The sequence below is a fragment of the Daldinia loculata genome, assembly GCF_022478755.1.
Source record: "Daldinia loculata strain CBS 113971 unplaced genomic scaffold F4817scaffold_14, whole genome shotgun sequence".
Taxonomy (NCBI): domain Eukaryota; kingdom Fungi; phylum Ascomycota; class Sordariomycetes; order Xylariales; family Hypoxylaceae; genus Daldinia; species Daldinia loculata.
Genome location: NW_026054868.1, coordinates 88,400 through 114,418, shown reverse-complemented (window position 1 = coordinate 114,418; position 26,019 = coordinate 88,400). Strand labels below are relative to the sequence as shown.

The 26,019-nt window shown below is 47.2% G+C and overlaps 14 protein-coding genes across 14 annotated transcripts; 7 read left to right on the top strand and 7 right to left on the bottom strand.

Moving 5' to 3' along the window:
• The first annotated feature begins 120 nt into the window (after positions 1–120).
• F4817DRAFT_48290 (TauD-domain-containing protein) lies at positions 121–1,643 on the top strand. Its single transcript, XM_049307533.1, has 5 exons — positions 121–347; positions 401–739; positions 793–1,164; positions 1,225–1,326; positions 1,390–1,643. The coding sequence occupies exons 1-5, from the start codon at positions 246–248 to the stop codon at positions 1,591–1,593; spliced, it is 1,119 nt and encodes a 372-aa protein (XP_049160674.1). The 5' UTR covers positions 121–245; the 3' UTR covers positions 1,594–1,643.
• Positions 1,644–1,692: 49 nt separating this feature from the next.
• On the bottom strand, positions 1,693–2,918 carry F4817DRAFT_314232 (uncharacterized protein; the record flags this gene model as incomplete). The annotated part of the gene is made up of 2 exons (XM_049300370.1): positions 1,693–2,596; positions 2,668–2,918. The coding sequence occupies 2 exons, from the start codon at positions 2,916–2,918 to the stop codon at positions 1,693–1,695; spliced, it is 1,155 nt and encodes a 384-aa protein (XP_049160673.1).
• Positions 2,919–3,296: 378 nt separating this feature from the next.
• Positions 3,297–6,287, bottom strand: F4817DRAFT_48202 (small oligopeptide transporter). Its single transcript, XM_049307532.1, has 5 exons — positions 4,936–6,287; positions 4,272–4,857; positions 3,996–4,141; positions 3,471–3,939; positions 3,297–3,396 (listed from the first exon to the last, which is right to left on the bottom strand). Exons 1-5 carry the CDS (start codon positions 6,090–6,092, stop codon positions 3,328–3,330), a joined length of 2,427 nt encoding a protein of 808 aa, XP_049160672.1. The 5' UTR covers positions 6,093–6,287; the 3' UTR covers positions 3,297–3,327.
• A 665-nt stretch (positions 6,288–6,952) lies between these two features.
• On the top strand, positions 6,953–7,846 carry F4817DRAFT_48191 (uncharacterized protein). Its single transcript, XM_049307531.1, has one exon. It carries the CDS (start codon positions 7,207–7,209, stop codon positions 7,699–7,701), a length of 495 nt encoding a protein of 164 aa, XP_049160671.1. The 5' UTR covers positions 6,953–7,206; the 3' UTR covers positions 7,702–7,846.
• A 367-nt stretch (positions 7,847–8,213) lies between these two features.
• F4817DRAFT_48180 (uncharacterized protein) lies at positions 8,214–9,827 on the top strand. Its single transcript, XM_049307530.1, has one exon. It carries the CDS (start codon positions 8,420–8,422, stop codon positions 9,668–9,670), a length of 1,251 nt encoding a protein of 416 aa, XP_049160670.1. The 5' UTR covers positions 8,214–8,419; the 3' UTR covers positions 9,671–9,827.
• On the bottom strand, positions 9,828–11,034 carry F4817DRAFT_48179 (LUC7 protein). Its single transcript, XM_049307529.1, has 2 exons — positions 10,850–11,034; positions 9,828–10,793 (listed from the first exon to the last, which is right to left on the bottom strand). The coding sequence occupies exons 1-2, from the start codon at positions 10,875–10,877 to the stop codon at positions 9,985–9,987; spliced, it is 837 nt and encodes a 278-aa protein (XP_049160669.1). The 5' UTR covers positions 10,878–11,034; the 3' UTR covers positions 9,828–9,984.
• Positions 11,035–11,247: 213 nt separating this feature from the next.
• F4817DRAFT_332348 (Gpi16 subunit, GPI transamidase component) lies at positions 11,248–13,445 on the top strand (the record flags this gene model as incomplete). The annotated part of the gene is made up of 3 exons (XM_049302641.1): positions 11,248–11,695; positions 11,756–12,156; positions 12,206–13,445. Coding segments are annotated over exons 1-3 (1,804 nt in total), but the record flags the coding sequence as incomplete, so codon positions are not given.
• An 86-nt stretch (positions 13,446–13,531) lies between these two features.
• F4817DRAFT_48174 (uncharacterized protein) lies at positions 13,532–15,030 on the bottom strand. Its single transcript, XM_049307528.1, has 2 exons — positions 14,725–15,030; positions 13,532–14,664 (listed from the first exon to the last, which is right to left on the bottom strand). The coding sequence occupies exons 1-2, from the start codon at positions 14,861–14,863 to the stop codon at positions 13,640–13,642; spliced, it is 1,164 nt and encodes a 387-aa protein (XP_049160667.1). The 5' UTR covers positions 14,864–15,030; the 3' UTR covers positions 13,532–13,639.
• Positions 15,031–15,186: 156 nt separating this feature from the next.
• On the top strand, positions 15,187–16,654 carry F4817DRAFT_364014 (uncharacterized protein; the record flags this gene model as incomplete). The annotated part of the gene is made up of 3 exons (XM_049306704.1): positions 15,187–15,272; positions 15,433–15,681; positions 15,740–16,654. The coding sequence occupies exons 1-3, from the start codon at positions 15,210–15,212 to the stop codon at positions 16,652–16,654; spliced, it is 1,227 nt and encodes a 408-aa protein (XP_049160666.1). The 5' UTR covers positions 15,187–15,209.
• An 895-nt stretch (positions 16,655–17,549) lies between these two features.
• Positions 17,550–18,487, top strand: F4817DRAFT_332345 (uncharacterized protein). Its single transcript, XM_049302640.1, has 3 exons — positions 17,550–17,840; positions 17,900–18,057; positions 18,116–18,487. Exons 1-3 carry the CDS (start codon positions 17,824–17,826, stop codon positions 18,253–18,255), a joined length of 315 nt encoding a protein of 104 aa, XP_049160665.1. The 5' UTR covers positions 17,550–17,823; the 3' UTR covers positions 18,256–18,487.
• Positions 18,488–18,841: 354 nt separating this feature from the next.
• F4817DRAFT_314223 (uncharacterized protein) lies at positions 18,842–19,150 on the bottom strand (the record flags this gene model as incomplete). The annotated part of the gene is made up of 1 exon (XM_049300369.1): positions 18,842–19,150. One exon carries the CDS (start codon positions 19,148–19,150, stop codon positions 18,842–18,844), a length of 309 nt encoding a protein of 102 aa, XP_049160664.1.
• Positions 19,151–19,693: 543 nt separating this feature from the next.
• F4817DRAFT_332344 (Fumarylacetoacetase) lies at positions 19,694–21,247 on the bottom strand. The gene is made up of 2 exons (XM_049302639.1): positions 20,177–21,247; positions 19,694–20,124 (listed from the first exon to the last, which is right to left on the bottom strand). Exons 1-2 carry the CDS (start codon positions 21,129–21,131, stop codon positions 19,781–19,783), a joined length of 1,299 nt encoding a protein of 432 aa, XP_049160663.1. The 5' UTR covers positions 21,132–21,247; the 3' UTR covers positions 19,694–19,780.
• A 462-nt stretch (positions 21,248–21,709) lies between these two features.
• On the bottom strand, positions 21,710–23,354 carry F4817DRAFT_364011 (putative amidoligase enzyme-domain-containing protein; the record flags this gene model as incomplete). Its single annotated transcript, XM_049306703.1, has 1 exon — positions 21,710–23,354. Exon 1 carries the CDS (start codon positions 23,201–23,203, stop codon positions 21,710–21,712), a length of 1,494 nt encoding a protein of 497 aa, XP_049160662.1. The 5' UTR covers positions 23,204–23,354.
• Positions 23,355–24,406: 1,052 nt separating this feature from the next.
• On the top strand, positions 24,407–25,999 carry F4817DRAFT_332343 (putative isomerase YbhE). Its single transcript, XM_049302638.1, has one exon. It carries the CDS (start codon positions 24,641–24,643, stop codon positions 25,811–25,813), a length of 1,173 nt encoding a protein of 390 aa, XP_049160661.1. The 5' UTR covers positions 24,407–24,640; the 3' UTR covers positions 25,814–25,999.
• Positions 26,000–26,019: the final 20 nt, after the last annotated feature.

Genomic DNA, 26,019 nt, shown 5'->3' with positions numbered 1-26,019 from the left:
GGCATTTCAAAGTAACTGGATGTAGGGTAGTAGATTTGTCTTGGCTGTGTTTGACGTGCTCACTTAGTTGGAGATGCCTCCATCGTTGGGATCGCATCATATGGGGAATAGATGAGGAATATGCGGGGGTCAAACATGGTATCAGATAACGCGGTCGAGGCCAATATCAAAGCAAGATATATAGTCGACGCGTTAACCTTCTGACGAGAGGATTGTGCAAGTCAATTTATCCAACCGCATTCATAATGGCGCCCTCAGTCGCAGACATATTACCAAGCGCATCGGAGCTGAAGGAGAAGGCAGAACAGAAGCTTAGCAAGGCTTATGACGCAGCGCAACACGCCTCAGTAAGGGATTACATCGAAACATGACTATAAATATAAGCTAAATCGTTGAAAAGTACAAGTACACTAACTACCTGCCTGTGTACGATGAATCAACAACGTTCCCACCAACGGAACCCTTCGAGTTCGTCGACCGGGGTCTCCTAGCGGACAAAGCCAAGCCTCATCTACTCGGGCTCAACGACCCAAATGTTGTCGTTACGAAGCTTACTCCTCGTGTCGGCACAGAGATCACTGGCCTGCAGCTGTCCGAGTTGACGGATGAGCAGAAGAATGAACTGGCTTTGCTAATTGCCGAAAGGGGTGTCGTGGTGTTCCGCGGCCAGAACTTCAAGGACATCGGCGTCCAGAAACAGAAGGAGTTCGGCCAATACTTTGGTCGTCTACATGTTCACGTAAGTAATGCATACTTGTGTACTCCTACGTGCTAGTCCTTAACGTCGTATAGCCCGTCGGAGCTCACGTCGATGGGGCCATTGAGTTTCACAATATCTATCTTGGACCAGACAACCTGTACAGAGCCCAACGCCGCTTGGAACGCCTGACTACCACCGGGTACCACTCGGACGTCTCATATGAACACCAGCCTCCTGGAATCACGCTTCTTACGCTGTTGGCGGTGCCCTCTACGGGTGGTGATACTGCATGGACTTCTCAGGTCGTGGCGTACGAGAGGCTTTCGGAGCCGATCAAGGCATTGCTCGAGGGGCTACGGGCTGAACACAGCGGGTTTCCACAAGCCGAGGGTGCTCGTCGCGACGGCAAATTCGTCCGCCGCGAACCTGTTAAGTCGGACCATCCGATTGTAAGGGTACACCCGGTAAGTATAAAGCTCCCATCCTTAAATAGTAGATAAATATACCTAACCCTCCTTTCCCAGGTCACTGGTCAGAAAGCACTCTTTGTGAACCCGGGGTTTACGAAGAAGATCATAGGGTTGAAAACCGAGGAGTCCGACGCGATTCTCCAGTTCCTCTTCAAGGTTCGTTCCTCCCAATATATGTTTACTTCGCACTGGGTATTGTCTAACTATGTTCTTTCATAGCATATCTCCCAGAGTGCGGATATCCAAGTCCGCGTGAAGTGGGACGACCAGACCGTGTCGCTCTGGGACAACAGAGTTACAGCTCACACTGCTATCTCCGACTACGATGTACATAACGAGGAAGAAGGCTTACGTCACGGATTCCGCATCACTACCCTTGCCGAACGTCCGGTAGGGGTTAATGGGTTAGAGACGGTTTGGTAGGACTGATGCTTTAGCATAGGCTATTCTTTAGGTAGTTCTACAAGTTACTACATAGTTTAGCCAGCATAGTTTGAAGTCTAACATGTGCACTATCCATCTCTAATTCTTCCCTTCTCCTTCTCCTTTATCCGCGTCCCCTGTTACATCGTTTCGAATGTATATCTTCAACGACTCTAGGCCCATCAATGTAAGTCTATCAGGGTCCATGATTTTGAAGTCGTGTTCCGTGTAATCCTTCCACATTTCTCTGGTGCGCGGGGTCTCCGCGTTAGAAGGGTACGGTTGTCTACGTTGAAAGACTTCAAAAGCAGCCGTGTCGGCATGTGTTCGAGCACCGTAAGTAGTGTTGTTCAGGACATGAGTGCGGCCATTTCCAATGATCATAGCTGGTCTCGCAATGTCGGCAATGATTTCGCTCATGGGGAAGGTCGGGTAGCAGAAGAACACGACCGAATCGTCGACAATCTCACTAAAGCCCCCGGCACCGTGCTCACCGACGACAGATATCCCCAAGTTTTTCAATAGAGCCTTACTTGTCGGGCTATAATCCGGATCCTGGGCCAAAATCTCTACGTTAGCGGCTGTCGTCGAACGGAATGCGGCCCCCATCGTCAAAGCAACCGCATGCTGGTTCATGCTAAATTTCTTATTAGCCGTTTCGGAACCATGAGCTGTATAACGGCTGTCATAGCAGGACATAGGTGCCATATCTCCTAAGGCAAAGCACACAACTTTGTTAATCTTCCTAAAGCCTTTCTGGAAAGCAAGCTTGTGTTTAAGCCAGGTGCACGTCGAAGACCGTTCCCACACTTGTTGTATCTCTTTAAACTGAGCGTCTAAAGGGGGTTGTTCGTTGGCAGTGAAGTTGTTAAATGCCTGGTTCTTCCATGCAATCATATATGAATAACAAGGAAAGGAGTACGGAAGAATGCGTCGGAAGAAGACGTCTGAGGACTGCATCGTGACCATGTACCAGTAGTTTTGGAATTCGACAAACGGTTTCCTATTCCACCAAGAGCATATCTTTGTTAGCTTGACGGAACTCGCGCATGTGTAGATGGCACTAGAAACTACCATATAGGATCCGATACGCCAAGCATCGGATTTCTAATAGAAACCACCGAGCCGTCAATACGACGAATATTAAACGATGGCTGAGTTCGCCAGTGCATAAGCTCGTGCTCAATCCGTTCAAAATCACTCCTTATCCAGATTTTTTTGCCAGAATGATACAAGTCTGCTATCTTCTGAGTATTCTCAATGACTTGAATAGGGGGGAACTGTGGCAGCTCCAGAGAATCTCCTGGCTGATTCGTGGGATCCATTTCGGGTGTAAAGAACAATCGGTCTCTCTTATTGCTTTGAGCCTTCAGTAATGTTCTACAACTGACCTCAGTCCTGTGTGTAAGATGTATCCAATAGACCTTTCCCACCGACTACAATATTAATATTTATAGCCGGATTGAAGTGACTCACGGTGTCAATGGATTTGATGCCAAGCAGGTGTACAGACAAATTTCACCGAAGATGCAGCTTGCTAACCTTTCGCCTCTCATGTAGTTTCTTCGGTCCATTTGAAATCATAGTAGTAATTATAAAGGTTGCGTTTGTGTATATGTATCCACTGCTTGTGATATACATAGCTGTCGTAGTAGCTGAAAATCTAGCTTGAGCACTATACTCTTGTCTTTAAGCCTCTCTCATAAGACGCCTGCAGCTTGCTGTATTCTGATTCTACCATGTCGCTGGTCCGAATTTCTCGCCCTCTGGTACTGTCTTAAGCCATCCCGTGTATGATGCATCCTATTTGTCATTGTTAGCAACCATATGGACCAAACCCAACATTGCACAATCATGTTAGCCCGCTGTAGACTTACAAGTGTATTGAATACATCCACATTGCCCCACCATTGAGGAATGGTAACTCCCGGAAGAGTTATCGCGAAAAAGATGACGATGGTCGACAAGATAAGCCCCGCGTCGAGAGCAGCAGCAGTGACATAGTTGTACGTTCTCCACCAGCCGCCAAATTTCTTCCTTACGGCATAGTTAAAGATCAAGCCGAAGATTGCCCATGATGAAAAGCTGATCGGCGTGGCTGGCGGCAACCATGCCATAGCTCCAAACATGATCGGCGCGTTGAGGTGGCGGGCGAAGCCAACATTCAATTTACGGCTAAGAAACCACAGCACAACCGGGAATGCAGCCCCGATAAGCCAGAACCAGTTGAAGTTCACGTACATAGATCCAGGGCCAAACATGCGTTCCGGTCCCAGGACTCCCCACACGATTGATGATGAGAAAAAGGCCCGCCCATTAGGACAGCTGAAATGACTGGGTTGAGAACTACGAAAAATACATTAGCCTGTTAGACATACGCGGATTTATGTGGTATAACTCACATGGAGCAAACATCAGGGATAGCTCCTAACGTCCAATTCATCACCGCGATCTGGACGAACACGGCCCATATACTCGCTATGACCTGGCACCAAAAGGTGACCCTGGGGGGGATTTTCATGTAATGAGCTGTCTTTAGGTCGGTGCTCTACTCTGTGTTAGTAATTCAAGCGAACTCTTAAACCGAACTCACGTAGGTTGCTATATATCGAAAGGCCAATGGCCCTCGTAAGTGAAAGAAATGGGTGGAAGGTGAGTGAGGAAATCCTTCTACGTACATATGTCTGAGCCTGTCCTAACGTGATTGTACTGAAGACCTTGAAGATCATCACTGCAATGGGACGACCTGGGAATATGAAGCCAGCTATAAATGGCGAGATTACGTTTAGAGACAACTGGATAGTTGAGACGGCCATTACCATGCATGTAGGGATCACGAACAGAAGTGCTAGGATGACGGAAACGAAGAACCCCCACCAAGGGAGTTGAGAATCGTACGTCAGCACGGTTGCGAGTCCGAATGCGATGGAGACTATTAGAAGTGCATAATACCACCATTCAGGGGCCTCGCTGTATTTTTTCATCAGTTTGAGATGAATGTCGGGTTCTTGATTGCGCGCAGTCTTGAAACGATACCAGATCTCCTTTCCGTTGAAGAGCGTAGTGTGTACAAGCGCCGCCGTCAATGCGGCGAAGGAAAGCCCATAGTTTAAAGCCAATGATGGTGACAGGAATAGCGGCGAATAATTGTGGTATTTGTCTAAGTCGAGAGTGAAACTATCTCCGAGAATCTTCGAGACGTTGTATGCCTTCTGCGTATTGTCGTAAGTCTGCGATGTCACGAGAGGAAGATAATCAGAGTAACTACAAGCCTATTAGAAATGGCCTTTGCTCGCGAATCCTCTAATACATGCCGAAAAATCGAAGGTAACGTAAACTTACAGGGAACCAGTATATGCCATCCCAACACACGGAATAAGGACGAAGCAGACAAGACCGATTAGAGTATTAACATGAGCATATGTCGGAGCTAGCAACGGATCTTGCAAGTAGGCAGAGACGTAGGTCCAGTCAAAGGTCAGTGGGATAAAGCTGAGCCCCGTGAACCCACCAAAAAGCTGGTTGAGCACAGGGTTCTCTGGCTTAATCCAGGTCACGAAAGCGAACACGGAGAGACCTTGCCAGACTACACCTGGTATCCAGTAGTAGCAGAACATACCGCTCATCACGATGAAGAAGTACCGATAGCGACTTATCACCCACCCGTTGGATTGGGTACCGTCACTCTTACTCTTGTCGTGGAGGGCGTAGAAAAGAGAGGTATAACTAAACTGGGAAGGCCACATCATTGCGGCGGGATAGATTAGGAACCGTCTAAACATCCCGGATAGCGATATTCCAATGAGTTGCGAGCTCAGCGTAAACATCAAAGAAAAGCCCCAGCCTAGATTGAGGTTGTAGAAAGGCTTTCCTTGAAGCGCAAGCAACGCATCAGTGGAATATGCATATGAGATGCTGACATTCGACATAATAGTGACGACCACATGCTCTTTGATGGTGAAGGGGCCGGTATTCAGGGTCCACTCCTGACCGAAGGTTTTGAATACTCTTGTTGGCATGATCTTTGCCCATAGAGACCCGACAGGATAGACTAACAGCACGACCACCAAGGCCGGGAAGTTAACCATTGGACTTCGCATGCTCAACAGCATGTTTAAGCCGCTGCCAAGAGTGACAAAGATCATCCCCAGTATCCAAGCTCTCACGGTACATGCGACTTCTCCGCCATCGGTATTGCGCACAGCAGCACGTACCTCCTCGTAAGGTGAATCTTCGCTAAACAACGAGTCGGCCTCGATAATCTCCTTAACATCTCCATGCTTAAGTGCCGAATTGACGGCATCGAGCTTCTCTTGGGGAAAATTGGGGTCCCATTGGTGGGCGTGCTGAATCTGGTTAAGATCTTTGATAGCAGTGGTCGCATCTATATCGCGAAGCTTCTCGTTGGAGGAATTAGGTGTCGCGCTCTCAGCTGGGTTTGGACTGATCTCGGATGTGGCTTTATCAGAAGTATCTACTCTCCCGAAAGGAAACCCCATGATGGCTAGTGAGTGATCCCTAAGTGCTATAGAGCGAATTCATGATGACCAGAAATAAGAATTTCGACTTAGCCATGGATATAGACAAGTCTTATCTCTTCTATCCTCAATGGGTCGAGATGTCTTTCAGTCGCCTCATCTCCGAGAGTCACCTATCAAAACAGGGTCTAACGGATGGATTAAAGATTGCCAGCCAGCCGGTATATCACACCCCTGGCACTCCCCGCATGGTTTGGTAACACTCCCTTTCTTTGTTTTTCGACCTTCCCAAAGCAATCAGCTTAGACGAAGTGTGACCAAAACCGGGAATCATTGCGCCGTTGGGTGTAGGTTTGGTGTATACTAAACCAGGTCGGCTCATGGAATTGAGCAAGTATTGGTGGCTTCTCCTATGTATTCGGTAATCTTGAACCGACACCCGCCAACGAGAGGGATAGATGAGCCAGGGGGGACAATGGGGGGGAGTCTGGAATGGGATGGCTTATCATATCCACTTCTCCAAATGGCGGGGATCTTGTTTGTTGCCACCGTAGATAGGGTAGATAACATATCAGATGTTGGGTTGTGTAAACGCACGAGCTTATCATTTACGTCCGTATTGTCTTAGGTAGACATGGAATTATATACGCCAATCAAGTGGGATTCCTTTATTCTTTGCGCGACGCATGCGTTGATAGATAGGACCATAAAGCTATATCTATAAAATTCGGTATAAGCGAAAGACTATTTGGAGCTCGGGTTCGTTGAGAGCATCTTTAGAATCATAATGATATATGCCTACTATGTTAGGTATACTTGATACTCTCGAAGGGAGATGCTGGTATGTTAATAATTTAGTACCAAATTTTGACTGCTAGTAGGTTTGAAATGTTAGATATATTTGATATGCGAAGTACTATAGGCGAAGGTCGTTATATGTACGGTAGCATGTAAATGTCGCTTAGCTGAGTTGATGCTGCGAGGCTGAGGCACCTGTTATTAATTGGGCTATGGCTAGCTGGATGTATGGCTGTGCCAACCGTATGTAGCATCACTAGCAGTTCGACCTGTCGATCCAGAGCCTCGTCTGATCATCAATTCATCTTAACCAGCCTAACACGTGAAAATCAGCAAGATGCCGCAAACTCACCCCCGAAACCAAATTATACTTGCGCCGTCAAGGGTAGATCACAACGGCATCATGTCTATCTTCCTGGCCGGTACCACTACTAGGACAGACGATACCCGGGACTGGCGCGAGGTGTTAACCGAATCTCTCGCGGATTTGCCCCTCACCGTCATCAATCCGTATCGATCGGATTGGGACTCAAGCTGGCGAGAGGATATTACATGTGAACCTTTTCGAGAACAGGTAGAATGGGAACTCGACATGCAGGAAAAGGCCCATATAGTCGTCATATTCTTCCACCCGGCAACCGAAGCACCCATCAGCCTGCTTGAGCTTGGGCTTTGCGCGAGAGCTAAGAAGGCTATCGTTGTGTGTCCTGAGGGGTATAAGAAGAGGGGAAACGTCCAGATTATATGTCAAAGATATGGACTTGAAATCGCAGAAAACTTTGATACATTAAAGGAAGTCATTGTGAAGAGATTGCCAACAGGTTCTCTGTGAGCTACACGGTTGAATCGTCAGACCTAAGAAAGATATACTGCTCGACTCTTTATATACGCATGTCTCATTGGTTGCTAGACTGCGTAAATAGCTTCTTTTGCGAGGAGTCCTTTATTATTATACAAAATTAATTTTATGTTGCGCTTTAGCTGACTTTGAACATTTCCAAAAACAACAGGCTGAAGCGAATTTGTAGTTATCTTCCCCATGAACACCAACTAATTAGGCGTAGTCATATGCCGAAGAAGAATAAGTAAGCAGTAAGCTTGATGTCAAAGTAAGGGATAATGTCACATAGCCAATACGTTAGGTAATATTAATGGTATTGAAGTGAGGTTATACCATTGATGATATTTTCGATGATTTTGGACAATATCTTTTAGTTCTAAGGCTGATTCCATGGATGGAATCCACTTATTCCCGTCCGTCATCTGGGGAAGCGGGCCGGCACTTTCTCCGCTTAAATCTTCTGGGCAGCTGCCCGTCTTGAGGGAAGGTGGATTATGCGCCCGCCCGTTCTCAAAGCACATCAGGTGGCGGGGCTCGACTTTTTATCCTTCATTATCCCAACGTGTCGTTAAGAACTATTAAACATTAGTCCAATAGTTTAGCATAAACCAATTGCTTTGCTTTATTCTTCGTTGGCTACATTTTATTGCTTTACTTTGCTCTCATCTCACTTATAAATTTATTATCCAACAGCTAGCTCTAACCTACCATGGACGACCAATTCAACGGACGCACAGATGATGATCTGTTTGCGGACGAATTCGAACCTGTGGTCACCCGAGAAAACGAGATAGAGACGAAAAATGAATCGAGCGCTCCTCCGGTAGTCGAGGATAGATTACCGTCTGCGAATTCCGAGCAACCTAACACAGTGGCAGTTCAACCTACTCCAACCCCTCATATACCTCGATCTCTCAATCAATCGCGACATGCGAAGCAGCCTCCGTCGTCCTCACATCATCAATCGCGACCGCGCAAGCACTCACCGAAACCCGCAGCGGTAGATTCGCAGCAGCAGCAGCAGCAGCAGGAACAACAACCGCAGCAACAGGAGTCTCCAGCTAAAAGTACCAGTAGTGGTGGTGGCGGGAGCGGGGGTAGCGACAAGAAAGCGCAAGCGGCTACCGTGAAGCTCGGGCAGAATACGGCGCTCGCGGACCGGCTGGCGTCTGGCGCAAATCCTCGTCAGAAGCTGACCGAGTCCGAGCTCGCGAGTAAGATGGAACAGATGCGAATCCTAAATGCAGAGAAGACGCGCCGGTTCGAGCAAGCTGAGCGCGACAGTCGCTCACACGCTCTCGCTTATGAGAAAGGTATGGAAGAGGCGCGGCGGCGTCGGGCCGAGGAAGCCGAGCGACGTCGTAGAGGCGAGGAGGAGAGGCGTCGTATGGATGACGAGCGCGCCGCAAATCGCGAGCGGAAACTCAAGGCTATGGGCGCCAAGGAAGGTGGCAGCTGGGACGAGGGTAAAAACCTTGAAGAAGAGAGAGATAGAAGGGCTGGCTTCCGGAGCGCAAACGGTGGTATTCGTGGCGCGCGTAACAATGGCGGTATAGCTGGGAGTAGATTTGCGGAGAGGGATAATGACGCAATCCCTAGGGAGTTTGGCCCCGACGATTTTAGAGGAAGAGGGCGCGGTGGGCGCGGTAGAGGAGGTTCAACTAGAGGCGGTGGTAGAGGAGGTAGAGGAGGCTTTAACCATGACGGCGAAAGGGGTGGCGCTTATAAGACGTCAGGGACAACGGCGACACAAAACGGCAACAAACCCCAATCGCAAAAAGCAGCACAAGCTCCTCCCACCGCAGAAGACTTTCCGGCTTTGCCAGCAGCCAAGAAGCTAGATACGACGAACAACGCGATAGCTGCGACGAATTCTTCTGTCCCATTACCTGAGCTTAATTCGCCGGTTGGAAAATGGGATGATGAGATGGCCGCTCTGGACGCTAAGCCTGGGGCTTAAAGCGTCCCTTTTTAAGAGAGTGCGGTATGAAGAAAAAAAAAGAGAAGAAAAAAAGAAACAGAATGCCCAATAGAGTGTACGCTAAGGATAATCTGCAGAGATGGGAAGTTTGGATTACAGGCTCGCGCAACACCGCCCAGGCATATGAGAATTAGAGATACCAGAAAAGCCAAATAAAAGCAAAAAGGCTTCTATTATCAAGAACCAATCGAAGTATTTTATGTGCGCCTGTCCATAGTGATATCATGTCTAATTTTGACCACTGAAGCCCATACGCCAATAACTCCTTCACATGCTTTGATGTCGCCGTTGCGTTACCATCCGCTTCGAAAACCACGGCCACTCCTACCTCCATATCCGCCACGTCTAGGCCCCCTAGGCCCTCCTTTCCACCCACCGTCACCGTAGCCCTCGTCCCGCATGGGGCCGTCGTCTTGGAGCGAAGGGCGCGGACGTCCTCTAATATCTTTAGGCAGGGAGTCGTACGTTTTCCGCATCTGCGCATATCCTAGATGCATCTTGCCGTAGAAATGGTCTGCCAACCGACGATCGTTATCTAGTCTCGAGAGGTACGCGCCGCACACGTCGCAGACCTGGAGTTTCTGGTGACCTGACGGACCGCTAGTGTCGGCCAGGGTCTTGAGCTCGCGCTCGCGCTCCATCTTGGCCTGGGCCGCCTGGCGCACCTTGAAGAACTCGTCATACGCGCGGCTGACCTCGCCTAGATCGCCGAGTATCTGCACCTCCTGCAGCCCGCAGTTGATGGTGGAGCTCAAGTCGGAGACGGATTTGAGCAGGACGTTGGTCTGCCGGATCTCGTCGGGGGTCTTCTCGAGGCGGCGCTGGGCGGCATCGATACGCCGGTTGCACTCTTCGATATACTTCTGTAGGTCACGAGCATAATCGATCTCGAAGCCGTACTTCTGGCGCGCGGGCTCGGGTAGGCCTTCGTACTCGGTCTTCAGCGACTCGGCGTGGATCTTGGGACACGGCCCGAGATCTTGTTTCGTGTTGGTGAATAGGTCGTGCGGACAGGTGCCGACGATGTAGGAACGGCAGACCTTGGGGTCGGTTAGGGAGACTTGGGATGAGCGCGACGTTTGTGGCCCGCCCATGAGCTGCTCTGGATGAGAGTTAGCCAGACGGTTCTGAAATAGGAGAGGTTGGAGTTGGTATTACCAAGCAGCTTTCTTTGCTCTGCCGCCATTTGCGAAGTTCAAATTGAAAGGTGTTAGATTAGTTATATTAGAGCGAGTTTACTGGTTGTTTGGGGTGAGTTATCTGGAAAAGGCTGGTGATAGTTGGTATTGGCGTGATTGTGAAAAAGTCTATGTATGGACGATGGCAACAGGGCTGAATTAATTGGCATTAGAGAAAAGTAGCTTCCAAAGATTGATATTTGCGGGGACCAATTAGGTCATTCTTAGGCACCTTTAGTGGGTTTAGCTTGCATTGCTTGGTGGGCTCGGCAGGGGCACAGGAGCCAGGCAAGCGGCCAGGGGTCCCTTATCTGACTAACAGTTAGGTACCTTATTGTACCTGTAGCCTCACTGAAATTATTCCACGTTGCTGGATCTCGCATCCAATAATCGACGTATCAAAACTACCATTTACAACCACCAACCATAAAAAGAAAATCGGTCGTCCTCATGGACTATCGACGGCCACAATGCGTTATTCCTTTTCTTACTTAATACCCTTTTCGATTCTGTTTTGGACTGTTGCTCTTGCTTCCGATTATTACGAACAGTTAATTCTTAAACCGCTGCCTCAATCTACCATTCTCGCCAGTTTCAACTTCAGATCCAACACCACTTTGTCGCAATTCGAAGCGCACAATTTTCAATACTTTCCTCGATCTCTAGGACAAATATTACAACATGTGGGAACAAGAGAGCTACATCTGAGGTTCAGCTTAGGAAGATGGGATGCCGAGAGCTGGGGAGCGAGGCCGTGGGAGGGTACTAAGGAGGGTGGAACAGGCGTCGAGCTATGGGCGTGGCTTGAGGCAGACACTGACGAAGAGTATGCTATAAAGAACAGATCTGGATCTTGATTTTATATGCTGATCCTACTTACTGATAGGGCCAGTCGAAAGTGGTTGAGTCTAACAAACGCACTATCCGGCCTCTTCTGCGCTTCGCTAAACTTCATCGACGAAACTAGAACGACTCGCCCAGTCATGTCCTTCCAACCCGAAGGAGACCACTCGAACACCACCTTGGCTAACATGCAATTACTACATGGTGTGCTGCCAAGGGAAGTAGTCTGTACGGAGAACTTGACGCCGTTTTTGAAGCTGCTGCCATGTAAGGGAAAGGCCGGAATATCGACTCTACTCGATGGGCACAAACTCTTCGACGCATCCTGGCAGAGCATGGCGATCGATATTCGACCCCTGTGTCCGGATGGTCAAGAATGTGTGCTGCAGATTGAGCAAACAATCGATATGGTTTTGGATATCGAAAGGTCTAAACGACCTAGGGGTAAGAATACCATTGTCTCGTGTACCACCTTAGCTCTAACACGACGCAGATAACCCTATACCGCGACCTCTACCGGGTCATGAGCTGAAATGTAACTCGTCAAAACCATATCATTCTGGAGACACATGCTTCCCTACCGACTATGCAGAGGGTCAAGAGTGGGCGCTCGACCAAATCTTTGGCAAGACAATTAAGGGAGCTTGCCCATTGACTGACCCAGAGGTCCCTCCTGTCTGTATCCAAGTTCCTCATCGCAGGGATATATATACAACTGCTGGTGCGAGCGAGATCAAAAATCCAAATGGGCTCTCACGATGCTACCAAGTTCCACTAGAATCTGATTTCTCAATGATCCTTCCTCATATGTCACGAGAAGGCGAACATCCCAAAACGAACGCCGACGAGATTGTCGAGCCCGAAACTCCGCTTCTATATGCGGAGCGTAGCTTTACAGGCCACGGATACGAGCGTGGAGGTGTAAGGACCATCCTCACTAATCCAAGCCCAGATACAGAGGTTGAATTCTTTTATATGGAGAGTTTACCTTGGTTTATGAAAATCTACCTTCATACACTTACAACTCATATCAATGGAGTACCGGGGTCCAAGAATGACATCATCGAGGAGATTTATTACCGGCCGGCTCTGGACCGTGTCCGAGGAACACAGCTCGAACTTCGGATGCGCATTCCACCTGCCAGCACAGTTTTTCTTACGTACGATTTTGAAAAATCCATCTTACGGTACACCGAATATCCACCAGACGCCAACCGCGGCTTCGATGTTGCCGCGGCTATCATAACCATTTTGCCTTCCACATCCCCAGACGCCCCATTGGCGCGACAGAAGACATCAAACCTGCGGACTACGTCCCTCCTCCTCAGCCTGCCAACACCAGACTTCAGTATGCCGTATAATGTCATCATCTTTACAAGCACGGTTATTGCCCTTGCGTTCGGTGGCTTGTACAATATATTAATTCGACGATTTGTAGGGGCTGATGAGGGCCCCGAGATTAATGCCGGTCTGAAGAATAAGATCATCGCAGCTGTTGCGAAACTAGTAGGAAAATTAAAAGGTGCGAAAGGAAAAGTAGATTAGATGTTAGTTATAGTCGCGCGTAGGCACTAGAATAGACCTAGAGAATTACTCCCATTGACGGTATGATTATTTACTACTTATTACTACTTCACGGCTCTCCAATATAAAATGGTGGTCGAAGCTGAGTATAATCAGCCCCCATAGACTTCAACGGGTAAAATATTCAACGAATAAAATGCAATTCACAGCTAGTTGCCGAATTTTTATCTATCTTTGTACATATGAATAGCCCCAGGAAAGCCAGTGATTAAAAATATACAGTAAAAAAAGAAGCGCCCGCCTCCGTAGATGACATTTTATACCTATAACCCTCGCTTTGCCGTGGCCCTTGTGTTTTTGCAGAGTTGTTGGTAATGCGTGCAAGTACGAAATCAAATTTACCCTATGCCAACCCCTGAGGCTGAAGAGCAGCCCCGAGTATGTACGTTGAAGAGCGGAAATAAGCTTGCATCCGACCCATTGCCACGGGATTCGACAGCTGTTCCCAGTGCTGTTGCGGCTGTTGCCATCCTCTTCCGTTATATTTCCCTCTGGAATCTAGATGGCAGTCTCCGAGGTCGGGCTGTGTCGTAACGGTTTCGATGCTCGAACGCTTACTACTAGGATAAGACGACGAGTTAAAGGAGTCGGTTGTGCTTGCAGCAGAGTAGGATGATTCTCGTCGGCGGTGATGGTTAGGATTCCTTTGCCGATTTGATCTGAATTCATCTACTTCGGGGTCGGGTATAGGATCTGTTTGGACGCTGGCGTCCGCATAGTTCGTCCTGGGTTTGACGTTTGTAGTTGATCCGGGCTTATGTACATCCGCAGTGCCCCTATAATGATAACTGCAGGTGCAATGACTGCCCGGAGGCTTGGTATCTGTCGAAGTTGCAGGTTTCACTGGTGTTGGCGGAGTATTCGAGCCTTGCGGGCTCGGCTGCTCTTTAAGCACACCTAAATCTTCACTGCTGTATATTAAACTGCGTGGGCGCGTAACCCATGACCGTTCCCGTCGGTGGAAAGCAAGTGGCACGAGAGATATTCGGCGTAGCTTGTCCGCAGACGATGACCGGCTATGGGCTGCCGGCTCTGGTTTTAGGTGAGGCCCGGGTAGATGATCGACTGTCGGTGACATAGACGGTAACGTGCTCGATCGTGGCCGTTCCGTATCGCCTCCTGATAGCTCTCGTGCTCTGCTCATCCGCCTCTTGGTCCCCGAAGAAGGGCTTCCGCCATTGAACGTCAGAGCTCGTCGGAGCATCTGTTGCTGGGGACCCGCAGGTTCGCTCCGAACTTCGCCATTCCTATCTGACGCCCAGAACGTGTCCTCCCCCGAGAGTATCACTTGTAAAGTCTCAAAGTCTCTCGTGCTACCATCGACTGGAAACAGCCAATCCTCTAAGCGCCTTGGGAGGCCGTGAGATCCTATATTTCAACGAAAGTGAGAAAATGAATAATACTGGATGATTGATATTAGAAACATACGCTGCCTGTATTCACCCGAATGAGTCTTCCAGCAGATGTAGTGCTTCCCACCTGATCCAAGTGCCGTCACGACGAGCTGCGCTACGCCATCCGAGTCGTCGGTGTTGTTGGCTAGAGAGTGCAGGATATCCGCGACCATTATGATTTCCTCAACAGCGTTGAATATTATTACATCATATCCTAACCACACACCTATTTAATTCGTACCAGCCGTATTTAGAAATTAGTATACTGAATGATGAAGATCATAGTACAGTATACGGATTAGTTATTACAATTTCAGATCGTAGAACTGACGGCGAGCTGCCAGCAGCTAACTCATGATCAAAAAAACAACTGTTGAAGGTGAGATTGGGGAAGTAAACGCATGATTTTAGATACACGGGGAAGGGCTGAGACATCAAGGTCCTGGAAAACATATGATATGGGCCCAGTCCACAGAGCTCCCCGAACAGAGTCGCATCTGAAACCACGACAGGGGATCCATGAACGTGCCCCATCTTGATTCTAGAGCTTTTATCGTATTTTACGAAAACTCGTTGAATATTGTAAGAAACAATATTTTTTTGCTTACCTCGAATCTGCCGTTGTGAGCTTTACCAGTCATAGCCTTTGCCCGTTCTTGCTTCCTACATCCCTCCATACAGCACTTGAACACCTCTTATTTCAATACGAAAACTAATGTCGTCAAATATCCATACTTCACAGACTTTTACATTTCAAGGGAAGACACTTCAAGAAGCTCTCGAAGAAGTCGCCATGGCTATACCTATGCTACTGGCGCTCACAATTGCCCCTGCTCTGCTAGGAACACAAGAGGCAATCCGACAAAGTCAGTCCAAGAATAAACGGGAAGAGCACCGAGCTCGTCGTTGCAATCTTGTCGTTTCTTGCGTGAAGCAGTCAATCCGCAGTCGAGATATAAATGGCAAGATAGTCGTTCTAAAGGATAACAAGGTAAAGCATTCATGATAATATGAACATCGCGAAGTGTTACTTACGCAGAATATAATAGCTCTATATTACCACTGGGAACCTATCTGCGGACGATAATGCGGCGAATACTACAAGCAGTGGACATCCGTTTGCAGGATATTATTTACCATACCCTGACAAAACATACGAGGGTATTGTTAGCACTATAAGCGACGACCCACCAATGCTGAACTGGATATATGTCGACAAGGACACATACGAAGTGAAGTATGGCGTCCGCGCCGATGCGCAACCCCATATAACAGGACCATTCGATTGCACCCGGCAGGACCGGCGCATGACTCTAGAAGGCTGGGAAGGGTTTGCTGCAGTTGAGGAGTTCCCGGGAGTCTGGGCGCTATATTTCGACCGCGACGACGATGGCTTAACAACTAAAGTCCCAATGGGAACTAGAGTACTCGAAGTAGAACTGACCCGACGAGAGAAGAAAGAGCGCAAGCCCGAGCCAGACCCGAACCAGGCGCAGACTCTAAATGAGAAGATGAGACAGCATAAGGAGCAAACTCAAAGAGAGGAAGAGGAGAAGCAAGAAATGCTTCGTACACAGCAACAGACTAATACGAATGAGCGAAGAGACGAAGGGCCACCGCAACAGGATAGAGGCACTACAGAATATCAGGCTACAGGAGAGGCAGATGTAGGCGGCGCACAGCTTGATCTAAGCAATCTACACCTCAACCCCGGTTCCCACGCAGAGCATCCACCTGGTACTGTCCCTCACTCGCCCAGCGTATTGACCGACAACGTCTCATTCTGGTCCGCGGCTAGGAAAGCCGACGGTCTCAGCGACACCGCGTCTGTCACAGCAGCCAGCTCCATCGCCGACAGACTAGATGCTCTCGAAGAGCAAGCTAATGAGTTAAGAGAACCTGGGTATAAACAGCCTTATGTTGAAGACGAAGCCGTCTGGGAAGAGCATGTAAACAGTTCATAGAGTATATACATAGAGCCGCCATATATAATTCGCGGGCGAATCATTAAAGATACCCCTATTCAGAATAATTAGACATTTATAACACGTTCTGCTTCTTAGAATGAGCCTCCACGTGATCGTTGAATAGTCACGTAAATATTCAAGAGTCAAAGCTTGACAGCTGTGGAGATACATAAATTGAAGTAAAGTCGTGTCCACGTCGTTGGCGACGGTGGAGTTGACGTTCAGGGGTATTCGACGGGGTTTATTAACCTCAACCCACAGCGGCCTTGCGTACTAATAGTGGATATTCCGGGGTAGGGAATACACGTAATTTGATACCAGAAGCCTTTCAACCATGGCTATGTCCGACTTCTCATACTATAGGTACATTGTCCCTAAGTGAATTGTTGTCGTACAATTCACAAAGGAATTGTTCAATAATAGCATTTGACAAATTGAAGCTCAGTCTGCATGTTACATGTCCGGAGGAATTGCGTGCTTCTAATGCTTCAAAAAAGGGGTAAGAGATCTGCCGTACTTGAATAAGGCGGCAAGCCATACACCATACACCATGCACCGTATGTAGGAAGAATGAAAATCCAGAACTTTATCGATTCCAGGGTCCTGATAAGAAAGAAATTCCGTTCCATTCACTAGCCTCTATTCTCCGACTTGTCATGCCATTCTCAGATCAGATCTGAGCGTTGCTATGCGGGACAGGGGTAAAACGAGACCCTTGATGTCTGAGGCTCAACGCTTTGATCAGGTGTCCACCCACATCCCCGGCCCTAGGGAAGCAATGAGAGTCTTCGCTGTAACTCTGTCAAGGGATAATTGGACGACTTCTATCGTACCATGTCGGACGAGTGCGTTACATCGTCGTGATTATCAACAGGATCTACGTCGTGGCCAGCCCAACACTAATTTGGGTTTCGACCGCTCCGAGGGATAAGAGAGTCTGGAGAAACGGGCTGTCTATGTCGAAATTTGAAGATATAAGAACACTTAGTGCTCAGCTTGACAGTGAAGAACTAATCCTCATCATCCAGCATCAACATCATCATCATCAGCTTCCTTCTTCAATTCTTCAGCAGGCCTGACCTAGCAACGTGATTACCACTCCGCCGCTAATTCACTATTCTATATTTTTGAGATCTCCCTTGATCAATCCTATTAACTAATTCAAAATGGCCACTACTAGCACGTGAGTCTCTCAATACCTATTCTTAGAATGGTATATCAGGTCTAACATATGTTTTCTAGTACCTCCGCTATCCCCATGAAGAACAACGTCGCTTACAACAGCGACTCGGAATCAGACGGCCAAGCTCGTGGCGGTCGTCGTCCCCAGAACCAGCTCTCCCAAGCCGCCCAAGCTCTACCTAAGCTACCCACCTCGGTGGGATTAGCCCAGCCAGCAGGTAAGATTAAGCATATATTGTACAAAGGCAACGGACATCACTAACCCACGCTCTCCAGGCCAACTTTTGAGGGGTGCGACCGACGAGCACGGGAACCAGAAGTCCGCTGCTCTCCTAGTCGGTATCAAGCTCGACCTGGAAGCGGAAGTCCACCTGACAGCCCGAGTCCGCGGTGACATCTGTATCGGTCTTTACTAAAAGCGATGCGTATACCTAATAAAAGCGCGGATTATTGTTCTGATTACGGAGGGAAACGCATAGCGGTGAGAAAGTACTGTGAGAAGCGAAGCTGGAGCTGGAGCACACAAGATACCCCATTTTGCAAGGATTATTCAAGGCATAACGAATCAAGTCGTCCCAACACTGATGTCTTTTACACGAGGCTGTGCGGGCTGGCTGGCCGCCGCATAGCGAAGTTGATAATAATATCACGACTTGGAGATCTCATTGCTTCTTGCTGCTGTTATTGGATATGTGAATGCATTGTAGTGACTGCGAACGTAATATGTGTAGCTTATTTTATGTGACAGACCTATTAGCTACGAGACTGGAATTATTATTAGGCCATTTTGAATAACAATGCAGCACATTTTTATTTACACAACCCAATATCTTAAGGGGATCAAAATATAAAATATAATGTCAATTACGAGTAAACTCTCCCTTTTTGGGAGGTTTATCTTTTTTTCTTTTTTTCTTAGATAACAGAGACTAAGTTAATAGGTACTTGAAGTTCTATCGTAACAAATCTCCTTTGTCTAGCCTCACATCAGAGGTAGGCTACTTAATTTTCGGGAGCAATCTCAAAACGGCCAGGTATCTCACCACGAACAATTAGCTCTTTAACCTCACGTTCCTCGTAGACCTTGACGATCTCAACATGCTCTGACGTAGATTCATCTGCAGACAAAAGCACAATGTCGCCTGCCGCTACGGAAATGTGTTTTCGAACCACTGCAATAATGATGCACGGGCTACTATCGTCCTCTACGCCCAGAACCTGGACATTGAAGCAGCCGTGCCCTAGATAACTGCGGACCATGCCATACTCCTGGCCTGCTTCTCTGAATAGGAGAATTTGGTTTCTAGCCATTGTGGTGATGTTTCGAGGACGTTATGTAATAAATGAAGATAATTCTATATTAGTTTGTTATTGCTTGCACTTCGAGAGAGTAGAATGATGGTATGAGAAAAGTAGCTATGTGAAAAGCATTTGAGATAGCTAGGCATATTTATATATATGCCCATGGGAGAGTCATCGATGTAGGGTATAAAGGCCTTGTTTACTAACAATAGCACTGATAAGTTCAGTAGACATTGTTCAACTAGAGAGAGCAATTCCTAAACACATGTAAGTTTACGGGTGAGAACAATGTTCTTGTTCACTCCATTGGGTACATAATGGCATTGCTACTCAAGAAACAGCCTGAGCGAACCTAGAGAAGCGCCTCAAACAAAGGAGATTGGCATATGGTCACAAGGTAAGCCTTTTCGGCTATTAGAAACATTAATCATTTAGGTACGCGATGGATAAAATATATGCTCGATTCAAAATCGTACGGCGATACAATTTAGCGGGCTGGGAGCAACATATGGTACACTAAAGCCGATGTACCCTACTACCGCGAGGCATACCTTCTGGCGCAATAATTTTGATATTTATTCCCAATACTAAATACTTTGGAGATGTAGATTATAGTTCTACTCAGCTACAAATATAAGGCTATAATTGTGGTGTCGCTTGTAGTATTTGACCAGTACACTCACCAAAGCCGACTTTCTGGCCTGGCTCTCCACAGACCCCCTGAATTGTAATTCTATCGCCGTCCTTCAAGAATCGACGGACATCCATCCCCTGAAGCATGATATCTTTCCTTCCTCCTTCGCTTAGCTCTAAAAAGCTTCCCCTTTCGCCTTGTGAAGGTCCGCTTATCGTCCCGGAGCCAAGAAGATCACCAGTTCTTAGCGGGCAGCCACCTAGCGTGTGATGCGCAATCATCTGCGGAAACGACCACATGAGGTATTTCGAGCTTGTTGTGCATATCCTCGTCGAGTCACCCTGTGGTGCTGCGCTGTGTTAGATTCAATTCTCGGGCATCATTATGGTAAAAATACATACTCTCTAAGTCAACTTGTAGCTCGATTCCGAAGATATTTTCCTCTTTGCCTTCGTTTAAGTACCCCTGCAATGGTGTCCAGTTGTCAATCTGCTTGGTCCGGAATGGCTCAAGAGCATCTGCAAGGACAATCCAAGGGCTGATAGTTGTGGCGAAATTCTTCCCATTAAAGGGTCCCAACGGAACGTACTCCCACGTCTGGATGTCGCGCGCACTCCAGTCGTTCAACAATACGTATCCGAAAATGTGATCTTCAGCGTTAGTCACTTTGATCGGAGAGCCCATCTCATTCGGGATTGATATAAAGCATCCTAGTTCCAACTCAATATCCAGACGCCGTGAGGGAGCTGTGGTAGGGTGCTTTGGCTCCGCCGTCGGATCAGTAATAATCTGGCCGAAGGGGCGCTTAATCGGCGTGCCTGAAACGACAATGCTGGAAGCTCGCCCGTGGTAGCCGACCGGGAGGTGAGTGTAGTTCGGCTGTAGAGCCGCCTGAGGCCCGCGGAATAGGGCACCAACATAATACGCGTGGTGGAATCCGGCATAGAAATCCGTGTAGTCGCCAATGCTCATAGGCAGATGCATCTTGACTTTCTGCTGGGGAAGTACCGCATCTTGTCGAAGTCCCAAATTATCTTTTAAGATTTCCGGCCTTGATGTCTCTGCTGATAATAGATTCTGAATAGTGCTGCGGACTTCTCGATGGACCGGTCGGCCCAGCGCTGCAAACTCATTTAGCGTGGAGTTGGAGAAGATGCCGGGGTAATTCTTCAATGCAGGGAAGAGATCATCAAAGTCTGGGTACGAAGATAGGACTTTTAGATCAAGCACTTGGGATCCGATGGCGATAGCGACATGCGGCGCGGGGTTAGCCGGCGAGCTGATGATGCCGAAGGGGATATTAGCTAGTGAAAATGGACTGTCGGGAGATACGTCCGGAACCCATGTTGCCGCCATGATGTGTTTCTAATTTCCTAACTTTATACTTCGAATAGTAATAGGAATAGTTAGTATGTATGTAAATTGTATCAATGATAGAAAGTCGTGTGTATTAACTTAATTATTGTTAGCATTAAGATGTTGTACTCTTCAGAGTCGTTTACACGCATACTCGAGAGTGGGTATCACAATACCGAAAATCCCGATAAAAGCCGGCGTATAGAGATAGTCGGCATAGGTATTGAATAGAAAGAATATACTACCTCCGGCTTTACCCGCTTGTTAGGATGGCCGGCGGAAACAAGTCACAACAAAAAGGGGAACACATGGATTTGAATAGCCTCTCAAGAATGACTGTTCAAACAACTTGTCTCTAACTATAACTACTAGTTATAACTTATAGTTAAGCTAATAGTATCTAACTAAGATATAATAATAGGTGCCTTATTAGGGATAGTTTAAAAGAGTCATTTTTATTGCTTCAACCTCAACGTTGATGTTGAAAATTGACTAAACAGTTACATATTACAAACCTAAACATTAATAATTGCGAGTCATGTATACAATCCAGTGCTTGTTTAAACCCCTAGAATGGTTTATTTTCCTCCATCAGAAACGTGTTCTAAGCCCCATTCATCCTTATATCGCATCAACCTCTTCTCCGCAAATGCGGCTTCCGCATATAATCCAATTTCGTCCAATAGGTCGACCACGTCATATGGACCTTCACGGGACGCAGCGCGTTCTAGGTTATGGAGTACGGAAAGGTAGTCCTCTACCGGTGCGTGAATGGCAAAATTCGTGAGACCTACGCAGATTCTAGCCCATACTTCTGCCCATTGACCAGACATAGTGCCCGTGGCTTCTCGAAACTCGATCGTCGGCGCGACCTTGCCAGGATCTATGAGGTTGTAACATTTATACCTGAAAAGGTTATAATTGGATCTTTCCTCGGTTTCCAGCAGAAACAGTATCATGCACGAGCTGTTGCAGGCAAATATTTCACTAACGCCGGCGAAGACGCCAATGTCAGTTTTAGCCTTTTCATCGAGGTCTATGAGCCTGTGTTTAACATCGGGTAGGGGTTTGCCGCTTACAAACCGTTGAGTGAAACGCTTGTGTATTGGTGAATACGGGGTATTGGGGTGTTTAACTTTGGGATCATTGGTTGTTTTCATTACCTTCTCAATACGAGTCTGAGTTTCCGATCTGTGAAGTTTTGGGGCTGGCTCTGTCTCGATAGATGTTAATATACCTACCGGGAGGCCCATGGTATCCTTACAGAAAAATGGCTGGAAACAATCCGGCTTCCGAGTTTCTTCAAAGGCCTCCACGTGCTCCTCAAGCTGATACTTTATTCTCCAGGATATAGGGTGCTCTCCGTGCCTCATGCCGCGTCCGATATATAGTTCACAATTCCTTTCTTCCTGGTGGATAGACTCGTGCATTATGTCCGGTATCTTATTTCCTCGAGCAAGAGGACTTCGATCGCGAATGCTTTGTGAGTAGAAGTTTACCCTCCTTTGCGGTGGATGCAGCAGAGCAATAATGGGGTCAACAGCCCAGAATAGCGAAGCAACTCGCTTTACGTGCTCCAAAGGCATATGTTCTTTCCCATCACCGACGTGAACATGAAACCCACAGGAACCATTAACAACCGTACGATACGTAGACCTAATTAGATCCACGGCATAACGGATTGCGCTGAATGCCACAGGCAAAGCAGCCTCTGCGGGAGATGTCATTTCGATACCAGACCACTTAATATCCCCCTCTAGATTAATGCTTGTATCTAGCTTAACCTTCCAAACATAATATTCGTGCCTAGAATTGTGGGTTGGCGATCGTTGAGCCGGTAGACCATGATTAATTAGAACATCGTAAATCCGATCATAAACCATCCTATCTATTGTTAATTTGGAAACGCCAGACTCGCGAAGATTTTTTGGGAGCTTAAGAATAGGAGGCAAATCGCTTGCTATGTCTTGATGAGGGTCCGGTTCATCGTCCCATATCCATACAATTATAAACTCTAACTCGACACCGAAAGTGCGAGCTTGGGCACGAGGCCACCGCCCGCTTGCCGACATGGCGATTATCTTCTCTGTCCTTGGAGTTGCCAAATTTGAGTTATGGAAAGCTACCTTGTATTTAAAGGTAGATAGTAGGATATAAGTTCAATTCTATATCTTTCGAGCTGATGACAGAGTCATTGTACGCTTGTAGTGGCGGCTCAATGACAATGGGTATTGTTTAAAGACTCAACTGGGAATAGAATTGAACGACGTGAATAAGCAACAACACTAGGCACATGTCAACCCCTCAGGTGCATATTATGCAGCTTAGGCTCTTATTTATAAGGTAGGTAGTCAACCGGGCTTACACAAGGGCCATTCCAGTATAAAGAAAATTAGGTACCCTCAGTATCAAACCATATAATCCTTTATGTTCATCTGCCAACGTATGCTTTATACCTAATGAAAATGGCAGGGCCCCCCCTTGCTCCTTTGGCTATATACTAGGAAGTGGTGATAATTCGGCAACGACAAGTTCATAGTTTCATACTTAGGGCGCCTAATAATAATTCTAGGGTGCTGTTTCAAGTTATTTACAACATCTAAGATATATACCCGGGTAATATGTAATCACTACCTTTCTATACATTTGTCGTATTTACTATTGTCTTAGAAATTGTTCTTCTGAGATGACGAAGCATGAAAATGTCTTTTGATACTATAGTGCCAAAGGTATAGATGCCCCCGCTATACTATATCGTAAAAAGGGTAATGTTACGTCTTGATGAATGTATTAACGCCTACTAATATCTTAAGTTTGAACGCGTTCGTCTCTTCTTACACCTGTTTTCTAATTGCCCGATACTAAGCGATCTTCTATAGCCATCTCCCCGCAATTATAATCCCGTTTCCCGACAGAAGGTAAGGGGCATAGTTCAAAGATTCCTGACCTTCTATAACCTGACGCCTAACAATCCTAAATAAAGATAAATTGGTAGTCAAATACTTACTGGAGACGTTGGGGGTGGTTTTGTAGGAATGTAGCAAGGTTGATATTGAACCTTATCATGCATTCGACGTTGTGATGCAAAATTCTACAAGAGAGCTGATGTATAATAAGAACCATACGTAACTGAAGGCCTAAAACATTTGCAGGAGGTACCTAGGTACCTATCTAGTGGTGAGATACTGTTTACGAACAACCTATATCGTTGAGGAACAATCACCTACTTTTCGAACATTAGCTACCTATTATGCAACATCATGGATTTATCGATGAGTTAGTTTGCTCCCAAGTAATGTTGTTCCACTACAACAACCACGCTTCTACTGTTACTTAACAGTTCAGCTGTATCTACTTAAGCTGAACACCTATATAATCACCTCCATCGCCAATCTTTTCATCGATGAGTACAAGTCAAAAAACCATATACCTATCACTTATCCTGTTCTGTATTTTACAATATCTACCTGACTATTTCTAAAACAAACACGAATTCCAAATCGAGCATCATGGCTGACCAAGGTTCTTTGGTCCCCCCGCTGGGAAAGCTCATTGTCGGCAATGAAAACCAGATTCTACTTGTCAATTTCAACGGCGCCGAGTTCTCTATAGCTGCCAGATGTATAATCCCGAAATGGTTGCCCAGTTCAATATTATTCAAAGAGCCTAACTTGCTTTACGCTGTAAATGAGATAGGTATGGAAACTAGCATGTTGAGGCTGGTACCTAACACTCCGGCCAACGGTCCTCCTGTTGCACCTGACGCTATAGGTTTCGACAAGCTTTCGTTCGTTAACAATGCCCAGGGCTCACTTGGGGGCAACCACATCGCGTTCAACGCCGACAAGACTCGCATTGTTGAGACTTGCTACTCAAGCGGCAGAATCGATGTCTGGGACATCTCAGGAGAGAGCAACCTCCCTGTTTTAAAAAAGAGTATCCGGACTAGAACTGAAAATGGCTACCAGTGGCCGCGTCAACGTAGACCAGGGCCACGTCAAGCCATACTCGACCCGACTGGACGCTTTTTTATTATATCGAATCCTGGTACCAGTTCGTTACACGTCATGGACACCCTGAATGACAGGTACGAGATCACGGGCATTACCGCCGTACCCAACACAATCTCACCGGAGAGTATGGCTTGTATCACACATGGAGGAACGCACTACTTGGTGGTGGCAGGGGGCCTCTCTACTGCAATCGCCTTAATGAAAATGGAGTACACCGATGCTATAATCCGGTTCACCACGGTCCACTGGGGACACGCCGGTAGGAGATGGGACCGAGGTGAGATAATCATGTCGGCGTTCACAGGACTCGAAGTCGCCAAAAACCAGCGTGACGTTTACCTCTGGAATCGATTCCCAGGCGAGAACTCAGGCCACATCGCACACTTTAGACTCACCGAAGACGGGGGCGTGGTAGGGCTTACTTATGTCCACAACATACCAACCCGCGACATACAGCCGCGCATGGTCAGTCTAAGTGGAGATGACAACCAAGAGTTTGTATTCGTGGCCAACGAGTATGGGGAATCGGGTCTCGTCGCATTCAGGCGAGACCCGACGACGGGTAGGCTGGACCCGAACCCCGCCGCGACGTTTCCAAATGAGCTTCTTGCTCCCTACGGAGCTTCACCGCATGTGCTGAGAGGCGTTCAGTTTGTTCGTGAGCTTTAGTTTAAATATAAGTAGTTTTGCAAGATAGACCAACCAAAGGGGAAGAATGCTGGATAGTTACCTAACCTACCCTGGGTAAAGTAGTTTCTGGGATTGTGTTATTCATGATAAAAGGGGATTGCCCTTTAGTTATGAAAATACCACCCTTTTGTTGCGCAATATAAAGTAATTGTTCTATTAATTAGGTGCCTACCTAAGCAATAGTT

Bases quoted from the DNA above. Each gene is read 5' to 3' on its own strand.
- F4817DRAFT_48180 (XM_049307530.1), top strand. From the start codon at position 8,420: ATGGACGACCAATTCAACGGACGCACAGATGATGATCTGTTTGCGGAC.
- F4817DRAFT_332343 (XM_049302638.1), top strand. From the start codon at position 24,641: ATGGCTGACCAAGGTTCTTTGGTCCCCCCGCTGGGAAAGCTCATTGTC.
- F4817DRAFT_48179 (XM_049307529.1), bottom strand. From the start codon at position 10,877: ATGGCGGCAGAGCAAAGAAAGCTGCTTG. The intron at 10,794-10,849 runs GTAATACCAACT...ACTCTCATCCAG, and splicing joins AGAGCAAAGAAAGCTGCTTG to AGCAGCTCATGGGCGGGCCA.
- F4817DRAFT_48290 (XM_049307533.1), top strand. From the start codon at position 246: ATGGCGCCCTCAGTCGCAGACATATTACCAAGCGCATCGGAGCTGAAG. The intron at 740-792 runs GTAAGTAATGCA...AACGTCGTATAG, and splicing joins TTGGTCGTCTACATGTTCAC to CCCGTCGGAGCTCACGTCGA. The intron at 1,327-1,389 runs GTTCGTTCCTCC...GTTCTTTCATAG, and splicing joins TTCTCCAGTTCCTCTTCAAG to CATATCTCCCAGAGTGCGGA.
- F4817DRAFT_48191 (XM_049307531.1), top strand. From the start codon at position 7,207: ATGCCGCAAACTCACCCCCGAAACCAAATTATACTTGCGCCGTCAAGG.
- F4817DRAFT_332345 (XM_049302640.1), top strand. The intron at 18,058-18,115 runs GTAAGATTAAGC...CACGCTCTCCAG, and splicing joins GGGATTAGCCCAGCCAGCAG to GCCAACTTTTGAGGGGTGCG.
- F4817DRAFT_48174 (XM_049307528.1), bottom strand. From the start codon at position 14,863: ATGGTCGCGGATATCCTGCACTCTCTAGCCAACAACACCGACGACTCG. The intron at 14,665-14,724 runs GTATGTTTCTAA...GTTGAAATATAG, and splicing joins TTCGGGTGAATACAGGCAGC to GATCTCACGGCCTCCCAAGG.
- F4817DRAFT_332344 (XM_049302639.1), bottom strand. From the start codon at position 21,131: ATGGCGGCAACATGGGTTCCGGACGTATCTCCCGACAGTCCATTTTCA. The intron at 20,125-20,176 runs GTATGTATTTTT...AACACAGCGCAG, and splicing joins GCTACAAGTTGACTTAGAGA to CACCACAGGGTGACTCGACG.
- F4817DRAFT_48202 (XM_049307532.1), bottom strand. From the start codon at position 6,092: ATGGGGTTTCCTTTCGGGAGAGTAGATACTTCTGATAAAGCCACATCC. The intron at 4,142-4,271 runs GTACGTAGAAGG...AACACAGAGTAG, and splicing joins TAGGACAGGCTCAGACATAT to AGCACCGACCTAAAGACAGC. The intron at 3,940-3,995 runs GTGAGTTATACC...TATTTTTCGTAG, and splicing joins ATCCCTGATGTTTGCTCCAT to TTCTCAACCCAGTCATTTCA.